Below are 25,358 nucleotides of genomic sequence, written 5' to 3' on the forward strand. Positions count from 1 at the left end.
ATACTTAACACTTAAATATACCTCTTTTATACTATCCATCGCTCATTCGCTTTTTCTTCTTTATCTACAACTGACCTTTTACAATCGCCCATGGATTCCTTCGTGTTTCGTAATACCGACTCTTATTTCCCAAGTTGCCAGTGGACCCCAGTGATCATGTACCTCTGTTCTTAGAAAGCTCTTGATTGGAACAGCTGCTTTCTTAGCAATTAACCCCTTGAGACTTTACCACACATGTTAGAACTCCTCTGAAATGTTATTTTAGACTAGACCCTTGTGTTAAAGTTCAAACCATGTTTTCAATCTTTTTAATTTCAAACATGACTAACTCTTCTCCAACAGATGACTCCACACTGTTCTTGACTTTGTTCTTCCTATTGATAATATGGCACCTAAATATTTGCGGAAATATCACAATGTTTAGCACTTACATATTCCAAATCTACTATAGAACTATTGACTGTATACATAGAGGGAGGTTTTGTTAGTGTCACTTTACCGTCACCACTTGTTCAATTGTCTTTAATGCTGGCTTCTGTGGGTAAAAGAAGAAAGCCAACCATCTTGATTTGCAAATCTCTAGGAGACCTTAGTACCATTTTAATTCCCGAAAAACCATTTGAACAATGTGATAACAGAAGAACCATGACAACCGGTGACACTGGCGCTGTCTACCTAGCTGAAGAGTTTCTCTCTAAAACACCATACATTAAGCATGGCAGCCGTCGAAAATTCCCAGGCACATTTAATTCTTAAACAATTGGCTGAAGGGAAAATATTGGTTACAGGTCCCAGACAGAACTACAGCGCACCCTTGGTTGGGAAGAACTGCTAGGGCAACGAGGGTATTTTCTTCTTTTGGAAAAATAACTTATGTGTCATTACATGATGTTCCCCTGTGAGCAACGGGCGCCTCCAGTTCATTGTTGTTGACAACCTTGGTAGCTGTTTTAATAGATAGTATATTCAAACCCACCCCTAAGTGAAGACTTGGACACACTAATGTTGTGCGTGACGTGGTCATATTTGGTGAACGTTTACGCCTGTATTCGAAGATCCAACCAACCCATGGGATGGACACAACTCAAAGATTGCCATGTCCTCCTCCTCGTGTGTCTGACCAAATTTTCACCTTCACCCGTTCAAAACATTAAGAACAGATGGACTGATGGTTCATTCAGTTTTGCGATGTGATTTTTAAGTTTCTTGCTGAAATTTGCTTCATACAATTTAATTCATATTTCCCAAGTAAAGCTTTTTTCTAAACCTTCAGAACAAGGCAAAGCAGGGTGATATCTCGTCTCAAAATCTGGTAGATGGGAGAAATACCGCTGATAAATGGTGAAAATGAGTAATCATTTTCTAATAATTCTGATAGTTCGAATGTGCAGTACAAAATGACATATTGGCGATTTCCTGTATAGTGGTCCTCTTAAGTGCCACAAAATGCAAGTCGGACCAAATGTTTTCCAACTGCTGTATATAAATACTCATTTTGGTGGAACCTACAAATAGTACAGAATCATTTTCTGAACACGTGAATATGATATTAAGCTGCTGATCGACCTGTTGGAGAGAGGAGAAGTTGCAAACAACTGTTTCTCCTCTGTTGAAGGTGTTAAAAGGTGCAAGGCAGGACTGCTTTCTAATTCCCAGTCGGTTCCAGTGACAGATACTCAGTCTTTCTAATAATTTATCCCTGCTGGAGTATTCAGTCGCTCTGAGTGTGCGGTAACCTCGGGTGAAGATTTCAAATTTGGTACCAGGGCATACCTGCATAGAAAAAAGCAAATTTGTAAGCTATCTGTTTGTGCTATTTTAAACTTTGCGATGTTTAAGAGGGAGTTAGATCTGTCCCTTGTGCTAAAGGGATCAGGCGGTATAGAGAGAGGCAGGTACAGGATGTCTGAAGAAGGTTGCGGCCCCCCCCAAAGCTGTTGCTAGTTCCGCGCATCCCATAGGATGCTGCGGCAACCCCTGAGTTTCCTCCAGCTTTTTGTGTACCACAGGATACTGAGTTGGATGATCAGAGGCCATGATCTATGAAGGGCGGTGCCGGCTCGAAAGGCCGAATAGCGCTACTCCTGCCACCAGTATGTTTCTATTCTATTGTTCATGGTTTCTATAACCAGGTCATGGTTAAAAAAAACATGGGATATGTCGACGACTTTCATTTCAAGGCCTCAGTTTTTGAAATTTCTGGTGTTGACTTTCTGTTTTAAAATGTGAGCAGTTTGCTGGCATATTATAAGAAGTTGAGATGGGAAGACACACACACATAGTGGTGAGATGACTATCATTGGTTTTTGAACGTCAAGAGTTTATGTATATTTGTGCTTGAAGGCGCAGTACCCCTCGCCTGAGGCTCAGTGTGGAGGAGGAGGTGGTTGGCCTATATAATGGGTCTGCCGATTAGAAAGTTGAGGATCCTTACATAGGGAGCAGCAGACACCCGTTCCCCGAAGAACACGATCACATCCCACATGTTTATTTCAGTTGTGGCGGTTAGGAAAATTGAAATGCGTCCAGGCTCTTGAAGCATAGACATAGTGCACCCGAGGTGGCCCTTCGGTCCCTTCGAGCCAGCTACAGCCCTCAATGTGATCCGGCTGATCATACCCGTCAATCAGGATCCCAAACCGGTTACTGCCTTCTCCCCTATCCCCTGACTGCTGCTATTTTTAAGAGGGCCCTATCTAGCTCTCCTCTCTGAAAGATCCAGAGAACCTCCTCCACTGCCCTCTGAGGCAGAGGAATTCCACAGACCACACACTCTCGTGAGAAACAGTTTTCCTCGTCTCTGTTCTAAATGCTTACTCCTTATCTCTTAAACTGTGGGCCTCCTGTGTCTGGACTCCCCCAACATCGGGAACATTTTTCCTGCTCTAGGCCGTTTCCAAACCCTTAACGATCGACTATCGTTCTTCAATGTGTATCCCCTCTCAGCCCCTTCTAAACCCTACCGCTCCATTCTCTCAAGAATTACTCCCGCCATCGGAAATTACCTTGTAAACCTACACTGCACAACATAGTTCCGGTGTGGTCTCACTAAAGCCCCTGTACACTGCAAAGGACCTCTTGCTCCTACTTTCATTTCTCGTGTAGACAGGCCAACATGCCATCTCGCTTTCTTCACTGCCTGCTGTACCTGCATTGCTTACTTCCATAGACTGATGTACAAGGACCCCAGATCCCTTTGTCCTTCCGCTTTCAAAACTTGACGCCATTTAGATAATAATCCTCGCCTTCCTGGTTTCCGTCTAGCCAAATGTGGTACCTCACATTTATCCCATTAAACTTCATCTGCCATGCATCTGCCGCACTCCCTCCAACCTTTCCGCAAGTCACCATTGCTTCTCATAGCTCTCCTCACAGGTCACATGCCACACACTTTGTGTCATCCTGCAATTGCTAGTTACGTTGATCCCTTCATCCCAATTCATGATGTATAATTTTTGTTTTGCAGATAGCTGCGGTCCCTATCACCAAGCCGTGCGGTACCCCGGTCGCTGTCTGCCATTCTGAAAGGGACCCTCTAATCCCTACTCTTTGTTTCCTTCTGCCAACCACTTCTCTATCCATGTCAGCACTCTATCCCCCAATACAATGTGCCCTAATTTTGCCCCCTAATCGGCTATGTGGGACCTTATCCAATGCTAGTTGATTGCTTTATAACAACCTTTTCTTAAGCAGTTCATCACATTGGATTGTGAATATCCACTAGTTGATTGTGTGCTGATTCAGGGATCCTGCTCTTTATATGCACTGGGTATTATGGAAGTATCTCTTAGACAAGTGGAGAACCTTGTACTCAGGCGGAATAATCTCCCCGATTTCCACAAAAAATTCCAACCAGTTGTTCTGCTCAGTGTTTGATAAGGTAGCCAGATATGACTTCCGTGCTGGTAGGCTTTCCGAGGGTTCACCTTAGTCGAAGGATCCATCTCGGTAGCCTCGTGACTGAGATCCAAAGGTTCATTGGGAGCCTTTGGATCTCATGAAGAGACTTCACATTGTTCTTTTCTCCTCACAGCAACCATAGAAAACATTGAGCTCATCAGGGAGTAATGTGCTGCTGACCACTCGCGCTATACTGTTTCACTTTTGTTGGAAGTGATGACATGCACGCCCCCCCCGGCCAAGTGTCCACCTGAGCCTCCTATTTTAGTCTCCGAAGTGTCTCCTATTCATGTTGGCCTTCTGGATGTATGTACCAGGACTTTTTTGGAATGATTCTGGATCGTCCTGATTTTAAAGCTACAGATTCTGTCTGCATTTGATACATGGAGCTCCTGGTCCATCCACGGTTACTGCCATGGAAAACACCAGACTGGGCTTGATGTTATCAATTTTGGCAAAAGGAAATCTAAATGGTGGGACTTGTTCCTAGGGCTGTCAAGGTGATGAATATCCTGGGTGTCTTCCTCTATCGGTCTAAGGGTCGGGCTATTCCTCTATCGATACCGTCCCGAAACACCTGGCTCTTCGCCTTGTTCCATTTTGGGCTTATCGCCGCGCACCACATTGGTGACTCGAACCGACACTCCATTTGTGTCCACAAGTGCGTCAAAAGTACAGAGCCGCCCTTCCGTCCGCTTCACAGGCCAACACGAGTCAACGCTCCGTCAAACTGCCTACTTTTCGGAACCACCCGGCCTCGCATTTCTAGTTTCACGCAGGCGACGACACCCGCTACCAGCGACCTGGTGGTGGGCCCTCGACCAGAACCCTCCGGAGAAGTCACCTCAGTTCCTTGGGAGACACCCTCTGCCCGCCGAGAAATACCTCGGCTTTCAGAAGCTCCTGCTCCAGGTTTACGGCTCAGCCGGATGGGGTCGGCTGCCAGGCTCCTTCATATGTAGGGCCTAGGCGATCGGTCTGCCATAAAGCCTCCTTACGAGGATGTTCGCACTCCTGGATGGGCACACGCCGTGCCTCATTGTTTGGGAGTATACTTACCTGCATCTGCGCTGGCCGGCCTTATATCCGCCTGCAAGCTCACCGACACCTCGTTCGCGCGACTTCCGGGCCCTCGGCAGGCGCGCTGACCTGCTGCGGATGGCGCGCCGGATATACGTCAGCGGCTGGCCATCACACCGGCAGCGCCCGTGGTCCGCCGATTTGTGCGGGGGGAGCTGTGGCGGGAGTGGACAGCTGTGCCCCCGGTAGACCTGTGCGATCACTCCCCTCGATGCCGTGACAGGGTACCGCACCTGCCAGTCCCCGCACCAGCAGGCCTCAAAGCGCCACTGGCAGGAGACACTGGTGCTATTACCACCAGCGCTGGGGTGCTGCAGCACGACAATGCCGCCAGCCGATGCATGTTCCCGGGAAACGCCAGGGCCTGCTGCCATAGTCTCCGCGGTCTGGCCAGATTCACCGCTTCTTCACCAGGGATCGGCACTCCGGGAGTTCGCTTCCCCCTCCTCGTGGATACCGGGGCGGAGCGTGAGCATCACCTGCCCTCTTTGCTGGCGGACATTCTTCGATAAGCGGGGGCCCATCCTCAACACAGCGAATGGCAGCCCCATCTGTACGTATGGGGTTCGAACGGTCCCGATCATTTTTTGCTCCTGTTATTTCTCGTGGAAATTTACCAGCTCGCTGATGTTCTCCCAGCCGTCGCTCGGTGCCGGCTCCCTCCTGGTGGACGTCGGGGCGGCAGCGCTTGGTCCATGCCTCCACGAGCCAATCACGCTGCGTCTGGATGAGCCGATTGCATGACCCCGTTGTCCGTCGGATTCCTGTTTTGAGCTCGGTCTTGGCTGCGTTCCCGGACATCCTGCTCCCCACGGTTGTACGGTCGTCGACCGCCAAGCACGGGGTGGTTCATTTCATATCGACTATGGCACACCCCACCACGCACGAGCACGCTGTGCCTGCCGCCTGATAAGCTACTTCTGGCATGGCAGAGATCCGCACGATGGAGTCCTTGGGATCGTTCCGCCCTTCAAACAGCCCTATGGGCGACTCTCACCACAACACAACTGTCCCCAAGGTATGCGGGGGGCTGGCGACCTTGCGGGGATTATCTCTGGTTGAATGCAGCTACCGCAACCGACCGATAACCCGTGCCCCACACCCAGGACTTCAACGCCTATTTGGTCGGGGCCTACTATCTTTTCAAAAAGTGGATTTGGTGCGGGGCTATAACCAGATCCCGGTCCACTTGAGGATGGTGCCAGGACGGCAATCGTTACGCCGTTTGGGTTGTACAAGTTTGTGCAGGATACCGTTCGGCCTTAAACTTGAACGCCACGCAGGCATTTCAACAGTTAATAGAAGGGGTGTGTCGTCTCGAGTTTGTGTGTTCGTCTACTTCACGATATCTTGTGGCCAGCCGCTCACGGCAGGAGCACTGTGCCCAGCTCCGGCAGCTCTGTCAGCGGCTCAGTGAGAATGGTTTGGCTATGAGCCTCGTGAAGTACCGGTTTAGGGGTGACCACCATCGACTTCCTCAGCACCGCGTGACTTCACAAGATGCGGTTCCCCACTGCCGGACAGGGTCGACACACCATCAGCCAGTTTCCCCCCCGTCCATACACTGTGTGCGGCCTGCTGCAGTTCGTTCGTCCTGGTGGCCTCTTATCAACCGTTTGTGTGCCATCCGCGGCCCATATAATGCGGCCGCTGTATTCAACTTCTGGCGGGTAGGCGTAAGGACGTCGAGTGGACCGACGAGCAGGAGGCGATGGGCGGCATTTGACGGCGCGAAGGAGCCCTTGCTCGGACTGGCGCGGCTGGTTCCCCCGCGGGAGGATGCCCCCGGACCGACCCTTACGGTGGACGCATCGAGGAGTCGGCGGAGATGGCGGTCCCCTGGCCTTCTTCAGCCGGCACCCTCAACAACGCCCAGAGGAAGTACACAGCGCATTCGATCGAGAGGTCTCCTGGCTCGGAACCTGGCGGTGCACCACTTCCGCTACTTCCTGGAGGGCCGCCCCATTTACCCGCTTACATGGACCACAAGCCGCTCACCTTTCGCCCTGGCAAAGGTTTCCGATACATGGTCTGCATGCCCGCGCGGCAGCAGCGGCAGTTGGCGTACATCTCGGAGTATACCACCTCCATCCGCTTCATCGAGGGGAGGAGAACCGGGTGTTTTTTTCCCGCCCCGCCGTCTACAACCGTTTTTTGAGGTGGTGCCTGGCATGTGACTGTTCTGCCCTGGTGGAGGCTCAGCTCACGGATGATGAGATGCCCGCCTACCGGACTGCCGTCTCCAGCTTCGCCTTGAGGATGCCCTCAAGGCCCTGGAAGAGCAACATACTTTGCGATGTGTCGTCCGTCAAGCAGCGCCCCATCGTCCCTGTCGCCAGACGGCTGTGGAAAGGTTGTCACCCATCCATCTGCCTGGCGACAACGTCACTTGCGTTGTGCTCGGTTCATGTGGCACGGTCTGCTCGGTTCATGTGCCACTGGGCACGTTTGCTCGGTTCATGTGCCACTGGGCCCGCACACCTGCCTTCTTGTGCCAGACGGCAAAAATCCAGTGCCAACGTCCAGGGCGCGCCCTCCAGGAGTTCAGTCCACCATGCCGGTGGTTCGACCACCTTCATGTGGACATTGTGGGGCCTCTCCCGCCGTCCCGGGGCATCACCCACCTCCTCACGGTGGTGGACCGCTTCACGCGGTGGATGGAGGCCATACTGCTGGGCCGATACATCGACAGCTACGTGCGCTCATCATGGGTTGTCCATGCACTGGATTGCTCGTTTTTTGTGGGGTGGGGGTGCCGGTGGACATCTCCTTGGACCGGGGGCCTCTGAGCTGTGGTCGGCCATGGCTCACCTGTTGGTTGTGCGGCTGCAGCAACACCACGGCCCCCCTCACCTGCAGGCAAAACGCCTGGTGGAAAGGTTCCACCGGCAGCTCAAGGCAGCGCTGAAGGCAAGACTCTCCAGGCCCGGACTGGATGGAGTGCACTGCTGTGGGTCTTGCTGACATCCGGGACTGCGCCTAAGGAGGACTTTGGCCTCATCTTCAGCATAGCTCGTTTACGGGGTCCGCCGCTTCACGGTGCCCAGGGAGTTCTGCCCTCGGACGCCGTGGTAGCAGGGACCGCCCTCATCCACCCCACAGGGCCTTCGTGAGCAAGTTGCAAAGGCTCGCAGCCCGTGCCGACGTCGCGTCATGGGACATTCTGCCTGCACGTGCCATCAGCCCTCCGGGACTGCCCCTATGTTTTCCTCACACCGTGATGCCCACAGGACGCTGCTCCAGAAGGCCGTATGAAGGCCCGTTCCGGGTGCTGGAGCATGGACAGACAACCTTTGGTGTTGGACATGGGGGGCCGGCTGGAGGCCGTGTCGATTGATCCGGTTAATGCCGGCACATTTGGACATTGACCAGCCGGTGCTGGTTGCCCAGCCTCGGGCCGCGAGGTCGCCCCCCCCCCCCCCCCCCCCCCCTGCGCGGGCCTCCCTCCTGGGTTGTACGCCCGCCTGTGAGTTTCGTGCCTCCTATTCTGGGGGGGGGGGTCCTCCTATGGCGACTCCCCCAAGGGTCGGGCTATTCCTCTATCGAACCTTCGGCACGGGAATGAAACTAGCCCGGGGGCCCTTAGCTACAGGATAAAGGGCAGGGTTTTAGGTTGCGATTGTTCTCTTGCAGCAGACCCTACTGGACAAGAGAACAACAGCAAATAAAATTCCTCCCGAAATACCTGGCACCTCACCTTCATTTCGTTGCTTATCGCCACGCCACAATAATGTTATTTTCCCAAAGAGAATTGAATACCTAAAGAAGGGCCGATATTTTTCGGAAACATTGGGTATTAGTGAGACCACATCCAGAAGCACTGTACAAGGTTTGGTCCAGCATTGATCTCCTTGGCTAAAGATAGATGTTAATATATTAGAAACATTTCAGAGAAGCGTCCCCTAGGCTAATACCTGAAATGGCCGAGTTATCTTGTGAGGAAAGATTGGACAAGCTGGACTTTATTCATTGAATTTTAGAAGAGAGAAAAGGTGGCGTGATTGAAATCTATAAGTTTAGTTGTTTTGAAGGGATGAATGTTTGATCAGAGGGGATGCTATTGGGAGAATCTAGAATAAGCCGACTTTGTTTATAAATAGTTTCAAAGAAAGATCAGACAAATATTGTTCTTGTGGGTTTCAAGCATTTGGAAATCCTATTTCTATTGGAAGCAGAAATCTCAAATATTTTTAAACAAACATTGATAGGTGATCAGCAAGGTGCAGAACATTTACAGCAGGAAGACAGAGCTGAAGTTACAATCAGACTATGACATTAAATGGCAGAGCAAGCTTGTGGTGCCAACTTTGATGTCACTCCAAAAGACATACAGGTGTAGGTTAATTGGCTTGGTAAATGTAAAAATTGTCCCTAGTGGGTGTAGGATGGTGTTAATGTGTGGGGATCGCTGATCGGCGTGGACTCTGGACCGAAGGGCCTGTTTCCACGCTGTATCGCTAAAACCTAAACTATGGCATTATATTTTTGCCTTGACATTGAAGAGATCGAGATTCAGAGTCAGCAATCAAATTTGCTAACCAGCTTCTGGAGGAGCTGTCAGATCACTTTTCTATTTGAGCAGAGCGTTGGGCACGGGTGAAGGCGGCTAAATATATGTATAATCTAAATTCATCCATTAGCAGTAATCAATAGCAGAAATAATAGTTAGAAAACATGCAAATTTTCTTTTTGTGTAAACAGAATAAGTCCGAACCAGATGTTGCCAGTGTTTATACTACACACAAATTTCATTTCACGTATTTCATAATGCCTATTAACATCTATATTACTAAAAGTACGATCTGACCGCTTTTGACTCACTGCAAATGTGATTTCCCAGAGAACACCGCCGCTTACGGCCTCGTCATTTTTGGCCACCTCTCGCTCAGAGCCCCTCTCCGCCAGACTAGACCCGAGGATTTTCCCCATCGATGAAAAATCAGAGAGATATTAATGTTTAAAAAATGTTTGCCATTCTCTCTGTTCTGCCTGCCCCTGCTGTGGGAGGGGGAGGGGACTGGGGGGCGGGACTATAAAACCCGGAAGTGGTGTGCCTCACTCAGTCTCTGCAAGATGATGGAGGAAGCGAGAGGGTCACGTCTCTCTGAGCTCTGAATAACACTGAACACATGTCTACGCAAATGCGAGTGCCCTTAATGTGGTTTGAAAATGAAAATATGATTGGTTTGAAGTAAAAAAGGCATTGCATGCAAATGGGTTGTTTGGGGGGGGGGGGGTTGGGTTGAAGTAAAAAGGCACTGCAAATGTTGCTTGGGGTTTTGGGTTGAAGTGAAAAGGCACTGCAAATGGGTGTTTGGGGGTTTGGGTTGAAGTGAATGGCACTGCAAATGTTGGGGGTTTTTGGGTTGAAGTAAAAGGCACTGCAAATGGTTGTTTTGGAGGTTTTTGGTTGAAGTAAAAAGGCACTGCAAATGGTTGCTTGGGGGTTTGGGTTGAAGTGAAAAGGCACTGCAATGGGTTACTTGAGGGTTTTGGGTTGAAGTAAAAGGCATGGCAAATGGTTGTTTTTGGAGGTTTTGGGTTGAAGTAAAAAGGCACTGCAAATGGTTGTTGGGGGTGTTGGGTTGAAGTGAAAATAGGCACTGCAAAGGGTTGTTTGGGGGTTTTGGGTTGAAGTGAAAAAGCACTGCAAATGGTTTTCTAAACTTGACAACTTCCTGTTTGCACTATATTGATTTTAGATAAAACACCACCACACTTATGGCTGTGATTTTTGGCCATCTTACTCAGTCCCCCTCCGCTCATCAGGTGCAGAGGATTCTTCCTATCAATGATAAATAAAAGTGTTATTTGTGCTTTTTTAAAATGTTGAGAATCTCTCTCCTGTCAATCATGCCAAGTAGACCACACCCTTTTCCGTGGGAGGGGAGGGGATTAGGTGGGAGGGGAGGGATTATAAAACCCGAGGAAGAAGTGGGGTGTGGCTCAGTCTCTGCATGATGGGGAGGGAGAGGTCACGACTCTGAGCTGTGAATCAATGAACACACCTGAATGTCTACCTGAACTGTTGAGTGTGGTGTTTTGTGTGGTTTTATGGTGGTTTCACCCTGCATTAAATGGTATGAAACTGCATATTTGAATGTGGTGGCCTTGCACCCCGCATGAAATGATATGAAACTGCATTTGAATTTGGTGGCCCTCCACCCTCCTTGAAATGGTATGAAACTGCACTTGAATTTGGTGGCCTTGCACCCTGCTTGAAGTGGTATGAAACTGTACTTGAGTTTGGTGGCCTTGTACCCTGCTTGAAGTAGTATGAAATTGCACTTGAATTTGGTGGCCTTGCACCCTGGTTGAAGTGGTAGAAAACTCAACCTGAATTTGGTGGCCTTGCACCCTGCTTGAAGTGGTATGAAAACTGCAATTGAATGTTGTGGCCTTGTACCCCTGCTCGAAGAGGTAAGAAACTGCACTTGAATTTGGTGGCCTTGCACCCTGCTTGAAATGGTAGGAAACTGCATTTGAATTTGGTGGCCTTGCATTCTGCTTGAAATGGAATTTCAAGGAATAGCCGTGAGTCAACTGCCAGCCCACCAGCCGTGAGTGAGCTGCCAGCACATCAGGCTTGAGTGACTGAGCTGCCACCGCAAGAATCCATTTGGCCCACAATGTCCATACTAGCCCTCTGGAAACCAGTCCCTTCAGCCCACAACACCAATACTAGCGCTCCAGAAAGTGCGCCCCCTCCCACCCCTCCACTGGCCACCAACATTGGAATTGGTGGAGAGATGGAATATTGCGTCGGGGGACCAGCCCAAACGGGTCCCCACTTAATCTAGTATTCTATTTCTTTCTCTCTGAAGTACACGTAGGTTTGCTGTGATGTGTTTCGATAACACACCTTGGATATAACGCAAAAGATGAATGAGGGAACATTATCTGCAAATACATAGGTCAAATCTGTTATAACATGATTTAGGATGGGAACTAAGAGCCCCCCCCCCCACAGTAATCGGACAGAATTGTCTGTTAAGAAGGGCGGCCGGCCGTTGGCGCGCAGCGGTAAATGTTGCTGCCTTACAGCACCAGAGAGCAGATCCAGGTTTGTTCCTGACTACGGGTGCTTGTCGGTACGTTCTCCCTGACACCCTCTGTGGGTTTTCCCCGGGAGTTCTGGTTTCGTCCCACATTGTGTGTAGGATAGTGTTGATGTGTAGGGATCGCTGGTTAGCGCGGACGTCGGTGGGTCGATTGGTCTGTTTTCACACTGTATCTCTAAAATTTAAAAACCAAACTAAAATACAGCTGCTAGTTTAACCTTGGATGGCCATAGAAATAAACAGGCAATTTATTCTATTGACAGTAGTGCAACATACTCTATTATACAAAGTAACATACAGCCTTTAGTATTTTCAGCTTGCAATAACAAAAATTAACATTGTATTGAAAAGACATTTATTTTTAAAAGTTCGGCAGGAAAAATATGAATCTAAAACTCTCTAGCTCCTGACTGCCTTTTCTCATTTACGCAATGATTTTTATAACCCAATTTTCTATGGCATTGGATTTCATAGAAATACAACTATCACATAATAGCACCTGTACTTATCTAACTTTTCCTGATATTTCTGTGACAAAGGCCTCAATTAATCCATGCAACCATGAGTTCTATATTCAAATGCTACTGATTTATTCTCCACATTTTCTATTGGGTTTGTTACAACTTCAACACAGGTCACTCCGAGTTATGGGGGCGCAGGTTGCTTTTTCTAAAAATGATCTGCATTATGATTTTTCATAATGTAACTCTGTGTCATCTTCGCATATGTGAACAAACAAGAATTGGAAACAAAAATTGTGAGAGAAAACTGTTCTGTATCTCAAACTCTGTAAAGGTGAATTTCTGATACCGAAATTGCCATAATGTGGGATTTGCTGTATTTATGATTAGGTTTTCACCTTCCCCATAGTTAAAAAGATAATATTCTAAACTTTTTTTTGGTGACACATGTTTATGACTTTGTATGCTTGGAGATAGTTTTGATTTTTTTTTTTACTGTCTCAATTTTTCCATTTTCCCGATTTTAGACATGAACTTTGAGTCCAACCCTTCTGACCACCCAAGGGCCAGCACAATTTTCCTGAGCAAATCGCAGCCAGATGGTGAGTAGATTTAAACCAGATTAGATAGATGATTTCTGCATACTACTATTTCCTATTACCTCCCAGAATAACTTGTGCTTCTGAGAAATTCAGGCTGCTTCATTGTCATAATGAAAACACAATATAAATGTGAGCGTCATATTGGAACAGTTATCTAATTTCCATAAGTAAACATAACCCAGTATCAGGGCATCAAACTTCATTCTTTTTGTAAAACAAATAATAGAACTATACCAGGCATTACCTCACCAAATTTTAACTGTAGTTTTAGATTTTTCTTTTAAACCGTTTAACCTACATATTGCTTTTAGGTCAAACTGGAATTATACTTTTTCATTCTCATTCAATGCTTTTCCCTCAAATGCTGAATTATTCAGTTATATGGCTAAGGAGACAAATCTGATATCCTCTTTGATACCTATTAATGCTGAAATATAATGTGAAGGTTGTTTTTCCTTATTTGCCTTTAGAGCTGTCTGTCACCCCTAAGGAATGACCAGGACCGCAGGTTCCGATATGCCAGCAACCTGGGGGTCATGGTAACCAGCAATTCCGAAGGTAAAAATAATCTTCACATTGATGTTTCAGTAACTCAACCAAGTTAAATCCATTTATCTTTGAATCAAATTTGTGATGGAACTTTACTATTGAATTATCTTTTATTATTTTCGGTCAGGAAATTAATTTTTGTGATTTGAAAACTCAAGAGATTCCATGTTCCTTCCTCAGATGAGGTTGAGGTAGCCAAATGCAGCATACAAGAGGAAGATTTCACACCTACATCGCCCTTCACTGCACTGGGACATCCTAACACTCTTTAGAGCTATTTAAGTATAATCTTGTTGGAATTTGGGAAACATTGATAATTTTCACACATCCGAGTTGTACAAAAATAAATGTGAATCTGTTTTAGTTTATATTGGTTGGAGGGATAAAAATTGATTAAGTTACTTTGGAGTTCAGTTCAGTTTTTATTTGTCATATGTAGGTTAACACAGGGTCAACGGTACAATGAAATGTTTTTGACAAGACAACGTGTCACCTCAGGAATGATATATTAAGTGGGGCTAGGGGATCACAGTGTAGACTTGAATCCCAACACCTCGGCCAAAAGGTCGCACTCTCAAACATCACTAATCCGTGAGTACTGCACTTCAAGATCTGAACCACATCTCTTGAATAAGACTAATCCTACCTCAGACTACCATGTTCATATCGAAGATAGATACAAAAAGCTGGAGTAACTCAGTGGGTCAAACAGCATCTCTGGAGAAATGGAAAAGGAGACGTTTCTGGTTGAGACCCTTCTTCAGACTGAGAGTCGGGGGGAAAGGGAAATGAGAGATATCGACGGTGATGCTGAGTGATATAGAACAAATGAATGAAATATATGCAAAAAAGTAAAGATGATAAAGGAAACAGGCCATTGTTTGCTGTGGCCTAGGTGAGAACGAGTACAGACTTGTTCATATTTCTGCTTTTCAAATAGGCAGTTCACCTCACTAATAACACTGACCATAATTTGGTGACTATATTGAAGTGTTCTTCAGTTAAATTGTAGCTATCACGCATGAAACATTGAATGCACCAGTTGCCTATGACAAGGAAAGTTCTTAATGTATTAATAATGTCAGTGTCATGCACCGTCAGACGCATCAGATGATACCGATGCAGGCATTTTTAGCACTTGGAAATCCTTATTTTCTGCTGTATCAGGTGAAGGCTCTAAGTGGGAATGTTACAAAATTTTGAGATTTAAAAAATCAAGCCTGTAATTTATTCCATCAGATAAAGCATAAAAATAACTTTAATTTGATACCTAATTCACTTTCATATCTTCAGTATTAAAAATGTTATGGTAATTTTCATACTCGGAAATTAGCATCGTGTTCCCTATTGCTTTTCCATTGACTTAACACAAAAGCTATGATCGAGGACGGTCAAAAGCCCATAACTTTCTTTAAAATTAAGAGAACTGAATGAAATTTTCAGTTATTATAGATTGAAGCATTCTGAAACAAATATGAAACATCTTACTTGGATGACCTGAAATTAAAGCATATAATTAGTTAGTTACCTAATTGTAGCTAACTACAAAATTGACCGTTATGACGGAAATCGTAATAAACACCGAGACTGCCTTGAAAATTCAAAAATGTGATATTCTAAAGATCAGAACTTTAATATTATTGCATTATATGCTGTAGGTTCATAAGAGACAGGTAAAGAAATTACTATTTCTAGCGAAAGACCGCCTTTATGGATAAGATCAGTTGCTACCTGGTACATTGACATATCATAATCAGTAGCACATCATCATACTCCTCAGATTGTAACCAATAAGCAACTATGTACACCTTGTTTTTCCTCAACTTTTTAATTTTCTCATTGTAATCTACAAGTTTTTCTCTTCAAACCACGCATGACATGCCTTTCTGCCCACTACTTTCCCATTAACAATGTCCTTTAGATCATCACATTTATAGTAGTCCAAATTCAGATAATCTCTGAAGTCTCTTTTGCTGGGCATTTGGATTGACAATTTTGCATTTCTTCTTTGGGACATCTGTTTAAAATGTAAAGAAAAAAAAAACACTGAACAGCATTAACAGAAACAAGTTATTATTTACCGTTTTAGAAAAAAAAGGTAGAAATTATTAAATTAAACGCTAAAACAAATAGTAAATACCCAACAAAAAAATCATATTCATTAGTTTCATCAAATCAATTAAATTCATCTAAATTCAATTACTAGATCTAAACATCTATCCATTTCTTAAGAGAAGGCTAAACATTTTAAATAGCCTAAGTATCCAAGTAACAAACATCCCATTCACACAAGAATTCACAATATAACGATTTTTAAATTTCACTTTGTCATATGCCAAATGGAAGGAATTTAATGTTTAATTCCCATAAATTAATCCGAAAACATCCACTCTCCAGATAATCAAAATCATTATTTTTGCACAACACATCTGACTAAAACTGTACTCTGGATATTTAGTGTGAAAATATTGATTATGGATAGGCAATAACACAAAATATAGATATTTAGATGTTCTTTTGACATGATTTTGCAAAAAAATAATGAATTTGATTATCTTGAGAGTGGATGTTTTGGGAATGTGATCAATTGGAATGTTGCCGTTGCCATAAATTTTAAGCCCATATTGGCATGCAAGACACGGCTGATTCGTATGTGGGCCTAAATAACATTTATCGCATCATAAGATTAAAATGAAGCCACACCAAAAAGCAAGATAATATGTTAAATAGACTAAATACCATTTGTTTTATCCTGATATTGCGATCCCCGATGTTGAAGGCGTTAGAAGTTGCGTTTAACTTCAATGCAGCGATGCAATCGTTCAGCGATTTAAAAAAAAAACGGGACCGGGTTCGCAGAACAAATTTTCTTCATCAGCTTGTAGTCCGAGCAAATCCCTCTCCGACAACCAATACAAACCTGCATTTTAATCCCCCCCCCCCCCCCCCTCCTCCCCAAACCTCCGGAATCGCATGCGCAGGCAGTGGCAGATATGCAGCGCCACTGATGGTAGGTTTTGTAACAACGCTACTCTAAGCTCATCCGAAGATTTGGGGACTCGTACACCAACCAAACTTCTGAGCACCGAGAGGCACGATAGAATCATTGAATTAACAGAGCACTCCGATCAATCACTTTCTGTTCTTTCCGAAAACCCTGCAAATTATTGTTTCCCAAGTGTCCATGAGATATTCCTTTGAACACATTGAGTCTGTTTCCACCAGCCACAGTGATTTCTAGTTTGTACTTATTCCTAGCAGCTTTATTTTGCATACTCTTTCTGCCCTTTGCTGACATTTTTTAATTAGGTGGATCTTGATCCTTCTGGCATCTCCCTGTCCATCATACCTATACCATGATCTTCTTCTACACTTTTAGGAAAAAAGCTTCTCTAGGAGGAGACCACTGTCACCCCACCCCCTCACCTGTCAGCTTTTCCAGTCTAACTTCCAACTGAGACTCTTGAAACTGGAATCATTCCAGAGAATCTGCACTCTGCCAGATCTTTATATCCTACCTAAAGTACAGTAATTCCATCTGATCTGCATCAAGGTCATGTTGAGCTGCTTTTGCTTTATTCGTTGAGCTCACATCTCTCTGTCAAAGTTTGCCGAATCGATTTCTGTCAATATCCTATTGTCTCTCTCTGCTCAGCCACTTTCAGTGCAAATATATCGCTTACATAGAACAGCTGACAAATTTCCATGTGAATCATGTGTACTTCAATTCTTAATAATGTTATCTACTAAGTGTCACTGAGTATTGCAGCAAAAATGGTATCTGTTAATGTCTGTTCATAGTTAAAAGCTGATTCATCCTATGCCACATGGATTGTTTTAAGTAGTAACGCTCTCCACTGGTTCAGAAAGATTTGGCTATAGATATTGATATTGCTTTTTTATTGTCGCATGTACTGAGATATACATTATGCTATCCAGTAAAATCATATTATACATGAATGTAACCACGTCATACACAAGTACAACGACAAGTATAAAGAGAAAAATACTAAAGCGCAGAATATTGTATTAGAGCATTATATATAGAGTTACAGCTGCAGAGAGAGCGTGGACAAAATGTACTCTGGTTGCAATGCAGTAGGGTGGGTGATTGGGACTACATCCTTATGAGTGGACTTTCAAGCCTTGATAGCAGTGCAGAAGAGGCTGTTCCTGAATCTGGTGGTACGTGCTTTTAAGTTTTTGTATCTTCTGCTCGACAGGAGAGGGAAGAAGAGTAAATGATTGGATGTAAATGATTATGTTTGCTGCTTACTTGAGGAAACATGAAGTGCAGATGGTATCAATCGTGATGGTGGGGGGGGGGGGGGGGGGGGGGGGGTGGGGGGGGTGGGAGGAAGGGCAGAGGTTAGACTAGTTTGTATAATGAGCTAGGCTACATCCACTATTTTCTTCACTTTCTTGTGGTCTTGGGCAGCGTTGTTGCTGTACTAAACTGTAGTGCATGCCCACAGGACACTTTCTGCGGTGCATCTGTAGAGGTGAGTCGTTGGGGACATGCTGAACTTCCTTAGTCTTCTGAGGACGTGGAGATGTTGGTGTGCTTTCTTGGTTGTGACTTCAATGTGGTTGGTCAAGACCAACTTGGTGATGTTTATCCCTAGGAACTTGAAGCTCTCGAGCATCTCCTCTTTGTCGCCATTGATGATGACTGTGGCATGCACACTACCTTGTTTCCTGAAACAAGCTACTTTGTCCTGCTAATTAGAGAGGTTGATGTCTAGTTGGGCAAGTACCCCACTTCTTAACCTGTGCACATTATCTAGAAGCTGTAGTGCTGAGGTGCATAATGAAAATCTCACGTCCCACGGGGGTCTGAAGCTCGATCTCCCAAAGAGTTGTAATCATCATCATATTTAAAAATTGCAGTGTACCCCCACATTCTGGAAAGGTTGTATTCTTAGAAAAATGTCCTCATTGTCATTTTATGTAACGTGGACCCTTTTTTTCCCATTAAATCCCATGTTATGAGTGGAGATACTTTCTAAAGGAAGTTTTTCTCTCAATAGCAACACCCTCAGGATGCTGGTCTATGAGCATCTACTAGCGATACCACCATGCCGATAATACTTCAGGTGTATCATAATCTAAATTTTCAGTTTTGTTTGCTGGTAGTATTTTTAGAGTTTCGTATAATTGACTTGATGTAATATGGGAATACACTCTGCCTGGATGATTACCTCCCAAAAACTCACAAGGTGGGAGCCAGGAACAGGAATTAGCCTAAAATGCTGTTTTTATGGTGGACGGACTAAGTGGGACCCGTTGGTCACCCAATGCAACTCGTTCCCCAATGCAATATTCCACCACTCACCGTCCCGTTTCCTCCAACGCAACCCGTTCCCCCCAACGCAATATTCCCCATCTCCCCCCTCCTCCCACCCTCCATCTCCCTCCTCCACCCCCCCTCCCTCCCTCCCTCCTCCCTCTCCTACCCCACACCCCCCTCTCCCTCCTCCCCCCCCCCCTCTCCCTCCTCCTCCCCCCCCTCCCCACCCCCTCTCTCCCTCCACCCCCCTCTCCCTCCTCCACCCCCCTCTCCCTCCTCCACCCCCTCTCCCCCTCCACCCCCCTCTCCCTCCTCCACCCCCCCCCTCTCCCCCTCCCCCACCCCCTCTCTCCCTCCTCCACCCCCCCTCTCCCTCCTCCACCCCCCCTCTCCCTCCTCCACCCCCCCTCTCCCTCCTCCACCCCCCCCTCTCCCTCCTCCACCCCCCCTCTACCGCCCTCTACCACCCCACTCCCCACCCCCTCCTCCACCCCCCTCTATCGCATCTCCCTCTACCACCCACTCCCTACCCACCCCTCTATCTCCCTCCTCGTCATTTCCCTCATCCTCCTCCCATTCCCTGCCCCAGCTCCTACCCAGGTCGTAGAGCAGCGTCAGGGCCTGGTTCTCGTACTCGGCCCGGTCCTGGCTGTAGACTCCAGCCCATAAATCGGCCACCGCGTGGGCTCCAGTCCAGGCACTGACTTCATCTCCGGGCTCGTCCCTGACCCCGGCCCAGGCTCGTCCTTGGTTCCAGTCCTGACGGCGGCTTCTTTCTCGGCCCCGGTCACAGCTCCATCCCAAGCCCTTGGCTCGACCCTCACTCCAGCACCAGGCTCGGCTCCAGCCCAGGCCCAGTCCCCGGGCTCATCTGTGGCACCCACCCTCCCAATCAGGTATCTGGCGGCCGCAGCTCGTCGGGCATCGCCAGCTGCCGCCATTCCTTCACCGCGGCACCGGTGGCGACCTCCAGCCGACTTCTGCTTCTGCTTGCTACTGCTACGTGCTGCTGCACGACTGACAGCGGACACGGCCAATCAGTGCTGACAGGAAAGGAGGTCAATCTGTGGCGGGGACTGACAGGAGAGGAGACCAATCTGCACATGAGAGTTTTTTACGATATTTAAACCTTAATAACTTTTACAACATACCATCGATCGGAACAAAACCTGTTGCACTTGAGCACAGGAGAATGGTGAGTAAGGTGGCGAAAAAAGTACGCAAACCGGAAGAGCACAAGATCTGAGTTTTAGTTATGTATAGATAGATAGATATATATAGATGTAAGTACAGTTGGAAGACTGTACCTACATCTACTTCTGCGCTGTTTATTATAATGATTCTTCCATTGAGGAAAATCAGGATAGTCCTCCCAGTGATCTAGCTAGTATTTACCCTCCATCCATCGGTGAATTAATTTGTTTTCTCATTACTACTGTTTATTGGAGCTTGCCTTGCACAACTTGCCTGTGAAGCTTGCCCATGAACCATTGATTATACCTGAAAACTATTTAACTGGTTTTGAAGTCTGTTATGATGTGTTGATTATGTGAGAGGCAGTAAATAACAAATTTACTGTAGCAACATGCTTGCAACGCTTCAGCTGTATCTGCTGTTCCCACGTTTAAATTGTATAAATCATAATCTAAAAATTGGCTCATTGAGTTGAGCAACTGATGTTTTAATTTCACTTCCATTTTTGTTTTGTAAACAGTCAGAGAGAAGAGGAAGAGTAACCACATAAACCATGTAAGTGAAGTTCTTGTAAACAAACTCTCTGCTCTACCATTTCAGCCATTCGGTCTTTCAATAGAACTTCAGACTTTCCCAAAAATGTATTGACATTTTCACTTCTGTTGACCCTTACTGAAAACACTCAAAATTTAGTTAGCCTAGATATGCAACTGTTGGTCAGTTCCCTTGTGCAATTTCAATATTTTGTTTTATCAATTTAATATTTAGTATATTTTTTAGCATAATCATTGTGATGAGGATAACTTTACACATGGTGCATGCTAGCCAATATCATCAAATTGAAAAAACCCCCAAAAAACTGAAGATCTGAAGTTGGAAATCTAAAATAAAAACAGAAAATGCAGAAAATACTCGGGCATATGTAATGTGTATGTTAATTCAGGTTGTATGCCATAAGTAGAATATAAATGTCTGCAGCTTGCATTGTCCCAGGGGGGAGAGATGATCGACATATTTGTAATGTGTGGCATAATGTGTGCTGTGCTAGAATACCCGGCAGGGTGTCAGGGAAGGTTTTGGGTGCCACCTTGTGTCCGATATGTGCATTGGGATTTGAAAAGAAAACACATCTTTGATTTCTGCAACGAACATCGAACATTAAGTTGAAGATGACTGATATTGGTTTTTGTAGGCTCTAGAAATTAAATTGTAGGAAATTAGCATAAGAATGCATAACATTTTTGGCTCTAATTTTTATAAACACATTTATTTTAATATCTATTGGCATTTCCACTTAGACTTTCAAAAAGGACACAGGTATTCATCCACTTTGATATAATTTCAGGGCCACTGTCCTTTCAAAAGTATAATTTGCTGCATTAGTACAAAATATATTGAGTGAAAATAAGAGAACTAAATGGTGCGGTGACTTGCGGGCGGATTGCTGAGGCCAGTTCCCACAAGAATGCCTGAGGACGTACAGAATTATTAAATACTAATTGTACATGATTCAAATCAAGCCATCCATAGTGTACAGATAAAGTGTATAGCATTTAGTGCCAGATAAAGTCTGATTAAAGATAGTTTGTAGGTCTCCAATGAGGTAGGTGGAAGGTCAGGAACACCTGAGACGATGGTTCAGTTGCCTGATAACAGCTGGGATTAAATTGTCTCTGAATCAGGATATTAGTGGTTTAACATTTTTGTTGCTCTTGCCTGATGGGAGAGGGGAGAAGTGGGAGTGTTTGGGGTGAGACTAGATCATGATTATGCTGGTGGCCTTGTTGAGGCAGCATGAAATATAGATGGAGTCATTGGAAGGGAGTTTGGTTTGCATGATGGTCTGAACTACATCCATAACTCTTCAATTTCTTGCGATCTTGGATGGAACTGCTCCCAAGATGTGTCCTGATAAAAAGCTTTCTACGAAGCATCTGTAGAATTTGGTGAGGTTTGTTGGAGACATGCTGAAGTAGAGGCATTGGTGTGCTTTCTTGGCCATTGCTTCAATGTGGCTGGTCCAGGCCAAATTGTTGGTAATACTTATTCCTAAGAAGTTGGAGTTTCCAACGATTTCTACTTCGGCGCCATCAGTTTATGTGTGTGAACATATGTATGTATGGGTGTGTGTACCGCTTCGTTTTCTGAAGTCGATTACAATCCTTTGTCTTGCTGTCATTGAGGGAGAGGTTGTTGCCTTGGCACCAGGTTATGAGGTTCTCAATATTTTTTCTGTACTCCATCTCGTTATTCGATATCCGGACCACAACTGTGGTGTAATCTGCAAATTTGTAAATTGAGTTGGATTGGAATTTAGCAGCACGGTGACTAAGGGGTTTAGAGGGGGGGAGGGGGGGGTGAGAACACATCCCAGTGTTGAGGATTATCACAGAGGGGGATTGGTCACCTATCCTCACTGATTGGGGTCTGTTGGTCAGCAAATTGAGTATCCAGTTGCAGGGATGAATGCCGACTCAAGTTCCACGAGTTTGGAGATGAGCATGAATGGGGATAATGGTACTGAAAACTGTTTTCAATGACGTAGATGTCCTTCTTAACCAGTTCTTTCAGGAATGAGTGTAGGGCTAGCGAGATGGCATCAGCTGTGGACTTGGGCTGTAGGCAAACTGCAGTGCATTAAAGCCTGAGATCTTGCTTTTTTTTTGGCACCAAAATGATGCCGCCGTCTTGTAGCAGGTGGGTATCTCAGAACAGAGTAGGGAGGATTAAAGATGTTCGTGAACACTCCCACTAGTTGGTCCGTGCAGTTCCCAAGGGTACGGCCAGGGATTCCATCCGGGCCAGTTGCGTTCTGTGGGTTTACACTCAGGAAGGCCAATCTAACTTCTGCACAGTGATACTGGGAAAAGGTGCACTTGACTATGTCGAGATAATGTCACCTTCACGGCTTTCTGCTCAAAGCGAGCATAGAATGCATTAAGTTCATCATGGAGAGCCACACTATCACCAGTGATGCTGCCTTACTTTGCTTTGCAGCCAGTTATAGTATTCATGCCTTGCCACAGTCTGCCAGTGTCCGAGTGATTATACTGTGACTCAAGTTTGTCCTGGTATGGCCTCTTGGCATTCCTGATGACATTTCAAAGATCGCAACAAGCTTTCTTGTACCGCTTGGGATCGATTGACTTGTATGTAGCAGTCATAACCTTCACCTGAGAATGTACCGCAAGGTTCGTCCATTGTTTCTGGTTGGGGAACATTCGGATTTTTTTCTTCGGCACATACTCCTCTCTGCACTTGCTGATTAAATCGGTCATGACAGTGGTGTACTCCTTCAGGTTAGCCGCAGATTCCTATATTACTGTATATCACAGAGTCATCATGTATTACTTGAGATTACATCATGTGATCTCAATTCACCAACTATTCTGCTCAATTATACAGTTTTTTCTAATTTTCAAAAAAAACCGACATTGTCTCATTCATGCAATTTTTCATCTAGGTTTCACATTGTAATATCCTGATTTATTGTGTAATTCTAGATGTTGTGCTCATTCAGCAGTTTGTAACATAGACAAAGGAATAAAGCACATGCTTGGAGAATCACTACTTTTTTATGTTATTTGTAATAATACTTGAAAACATTACGTTATTTCCTGGGTAGGAAGGAACTGCAGATGCTGATTTATACCGAAGATAGACACAAAATGCTGGAGTAACTCAGCAGGACAGGCAGCATCTTTGGATAGAAGGAATGGGTGACGTTTCAGGTCTGAAGAAGGATCTTGACCCGAGATGTCATCTATTCTGTCCAGCTATGCTGCCTGTCCCATTGAGTTACCCCAGCATTTTGTGTCCATCTACAGTTTATTTTCTGATGGATCAAGAACTAACATTTGCAGAGATTTGGGAAGTGCCTGTTTATTTTCTTTAGGAGATTCCCTGCAACGAATATTGATCCTTTTTCTGGGTTTTTGTGGTGTCTTTGTTTATGTGAAAAGATCATACGTGGACAAATTCACAAGTAAGGATTAGGGTGCAGTTTTTCAATTTAGCCACAATGATCCAGATCTGTGTTTTAGCTCAGTATCTCTATTTTAACTAGGTACTGCTTAACCTCTTGCTACTGCTACAATTTGAGATGAGTGTTAATTTCACAGTGATAGAAACTGCTTAGTAAAATTGACTCTTTTAAAATCTACAGCAAACTTGGAGTGGTTTGCAAGTTGAATAGGGTTTGAATTTTGTCACGTAAGAAGATACTAAAGTAAAGTGTTGTAGCAATCAAAGTAGTAGGTTGGATCAGGGAGTTCTGCAATATGGTGCAGAGTTGTGCAATATCAGCAATTAGTTATGATGGAGATGCAAACTCTTATGGAGCACACTTGTTTATTTCACACAAATTGACTTGCTGTTCTACCAAGTTAAAAGTACTATAATGCAGTGACTTTATTTTATTTTATACAGGTATCTCCTGGTCAACTCAGTAAAAAATACAGCTCGTGTTCAACGATATTTATTGATGACAGCACTGTAAGCCAACCAAACCTGAAAAGCACAATTAAATGGTAAGATAATCAGCACATGCATTTTTTTTAATCAGGTCAAATTAAAAAACAGTAAACCTAGCCTGACTTTGATCTGAAATGGTAAAAAAAAAAAATACCCCTCCCCACAGCTGATGCATGAACCACTGAGTTCTCCAGCAATTTGTTTTTTGCTTAAGTTTCTGTGCTTGCCCAATTGTGGAATACCATGCCCTCTAGTTTTTGTATTGATTAATAATCTTTTAAAATTATGTTGCAAGTTATCTGAGTAAATGATCCTTTATTAAAGTAGAGAGACCTGGTGGAGTAAAGCCAAGAACAGGACATAAATATATAAACACATTATTTGGGCTAAAGATGCTTGAGATGTAAACCATCAGATTAGGATGTAAAACCAAGGCATTTCTAGATGATCTGAAAGATCCCATGATATAATTTGAAAGGAGTGGAATGGTTTCCAAACTCGTAGCCAAAATTTATTCATTAACCAACACCATAAGAGGCAATTAAAATATTCATTAATTTCATATGCCATCTATGCAAATTCACCATGCAAATTGGTTATAACATTTAAAGCAAGTTGTGCTTTTAGATTTATGAAGAAATCAGTGGCAATTCTGATTAGACAGGTAGTTCTGCTAGAACGTGTGTTTCCATATCACAAATGGATATAACACAATTGATGAATTAGGGCACAATATTTGTATAACGCG

The 25,358-nt window shown here is 45.0% G+C and overlaps 1 protein-coding gene across 3 annotated transcripts in view; it reads left to right on the top strand.

Annotated features, from left to right (window-relative positions):
• ccnyl1 (cyclin Y-like 1) overlaps positions 1–25,358 on the top strand; it is a 116,005-nt gene that overhangs the window by 56,195 nt on the left and 34,452 nt on the right. The window contains exons 1-3 of one of the 3 annotated variants that reach the window (XM_055638342.1): positions 13,030–13,104; positions 20,658–20,692; positions 24,566–24,666. The exons of 1 other annotated variant lie outside the window; for it this stretch is intronic. In XM_055638342.1, the coding sequence (XP_055494317.1) occupies positions 13,032–13,104; positions 20,658–20,692; positions 24,566–24,666 (209 nt within the window). In that variant the 5' untranslated portion in view covers positions 13,030–13,031. Of the gene's footprint in view, positions 1–13,028; positions 13,105–20,657; positions 20,693–24,565; positions 24,667–25,358 lie in introns of those variants that run through there. One more of the 3 variants, XM_055638343.1, reaches the window with a different exon arrangement.

Source organism: Leucoraja erinacea, chromosome 7, assembly GCF_028641065.1.
Source record: "Leucoraja erinacea ecotype New England chromosome 7, Leri_hhj_1, whole genome shotgun sequence".
Lineage (NCBI taxonomy): Eukaryota > Metazoa > Chordata > Chondrichthyes > Rajiformes > Rajidae > Leucoraja > Leucoraja erinaceus.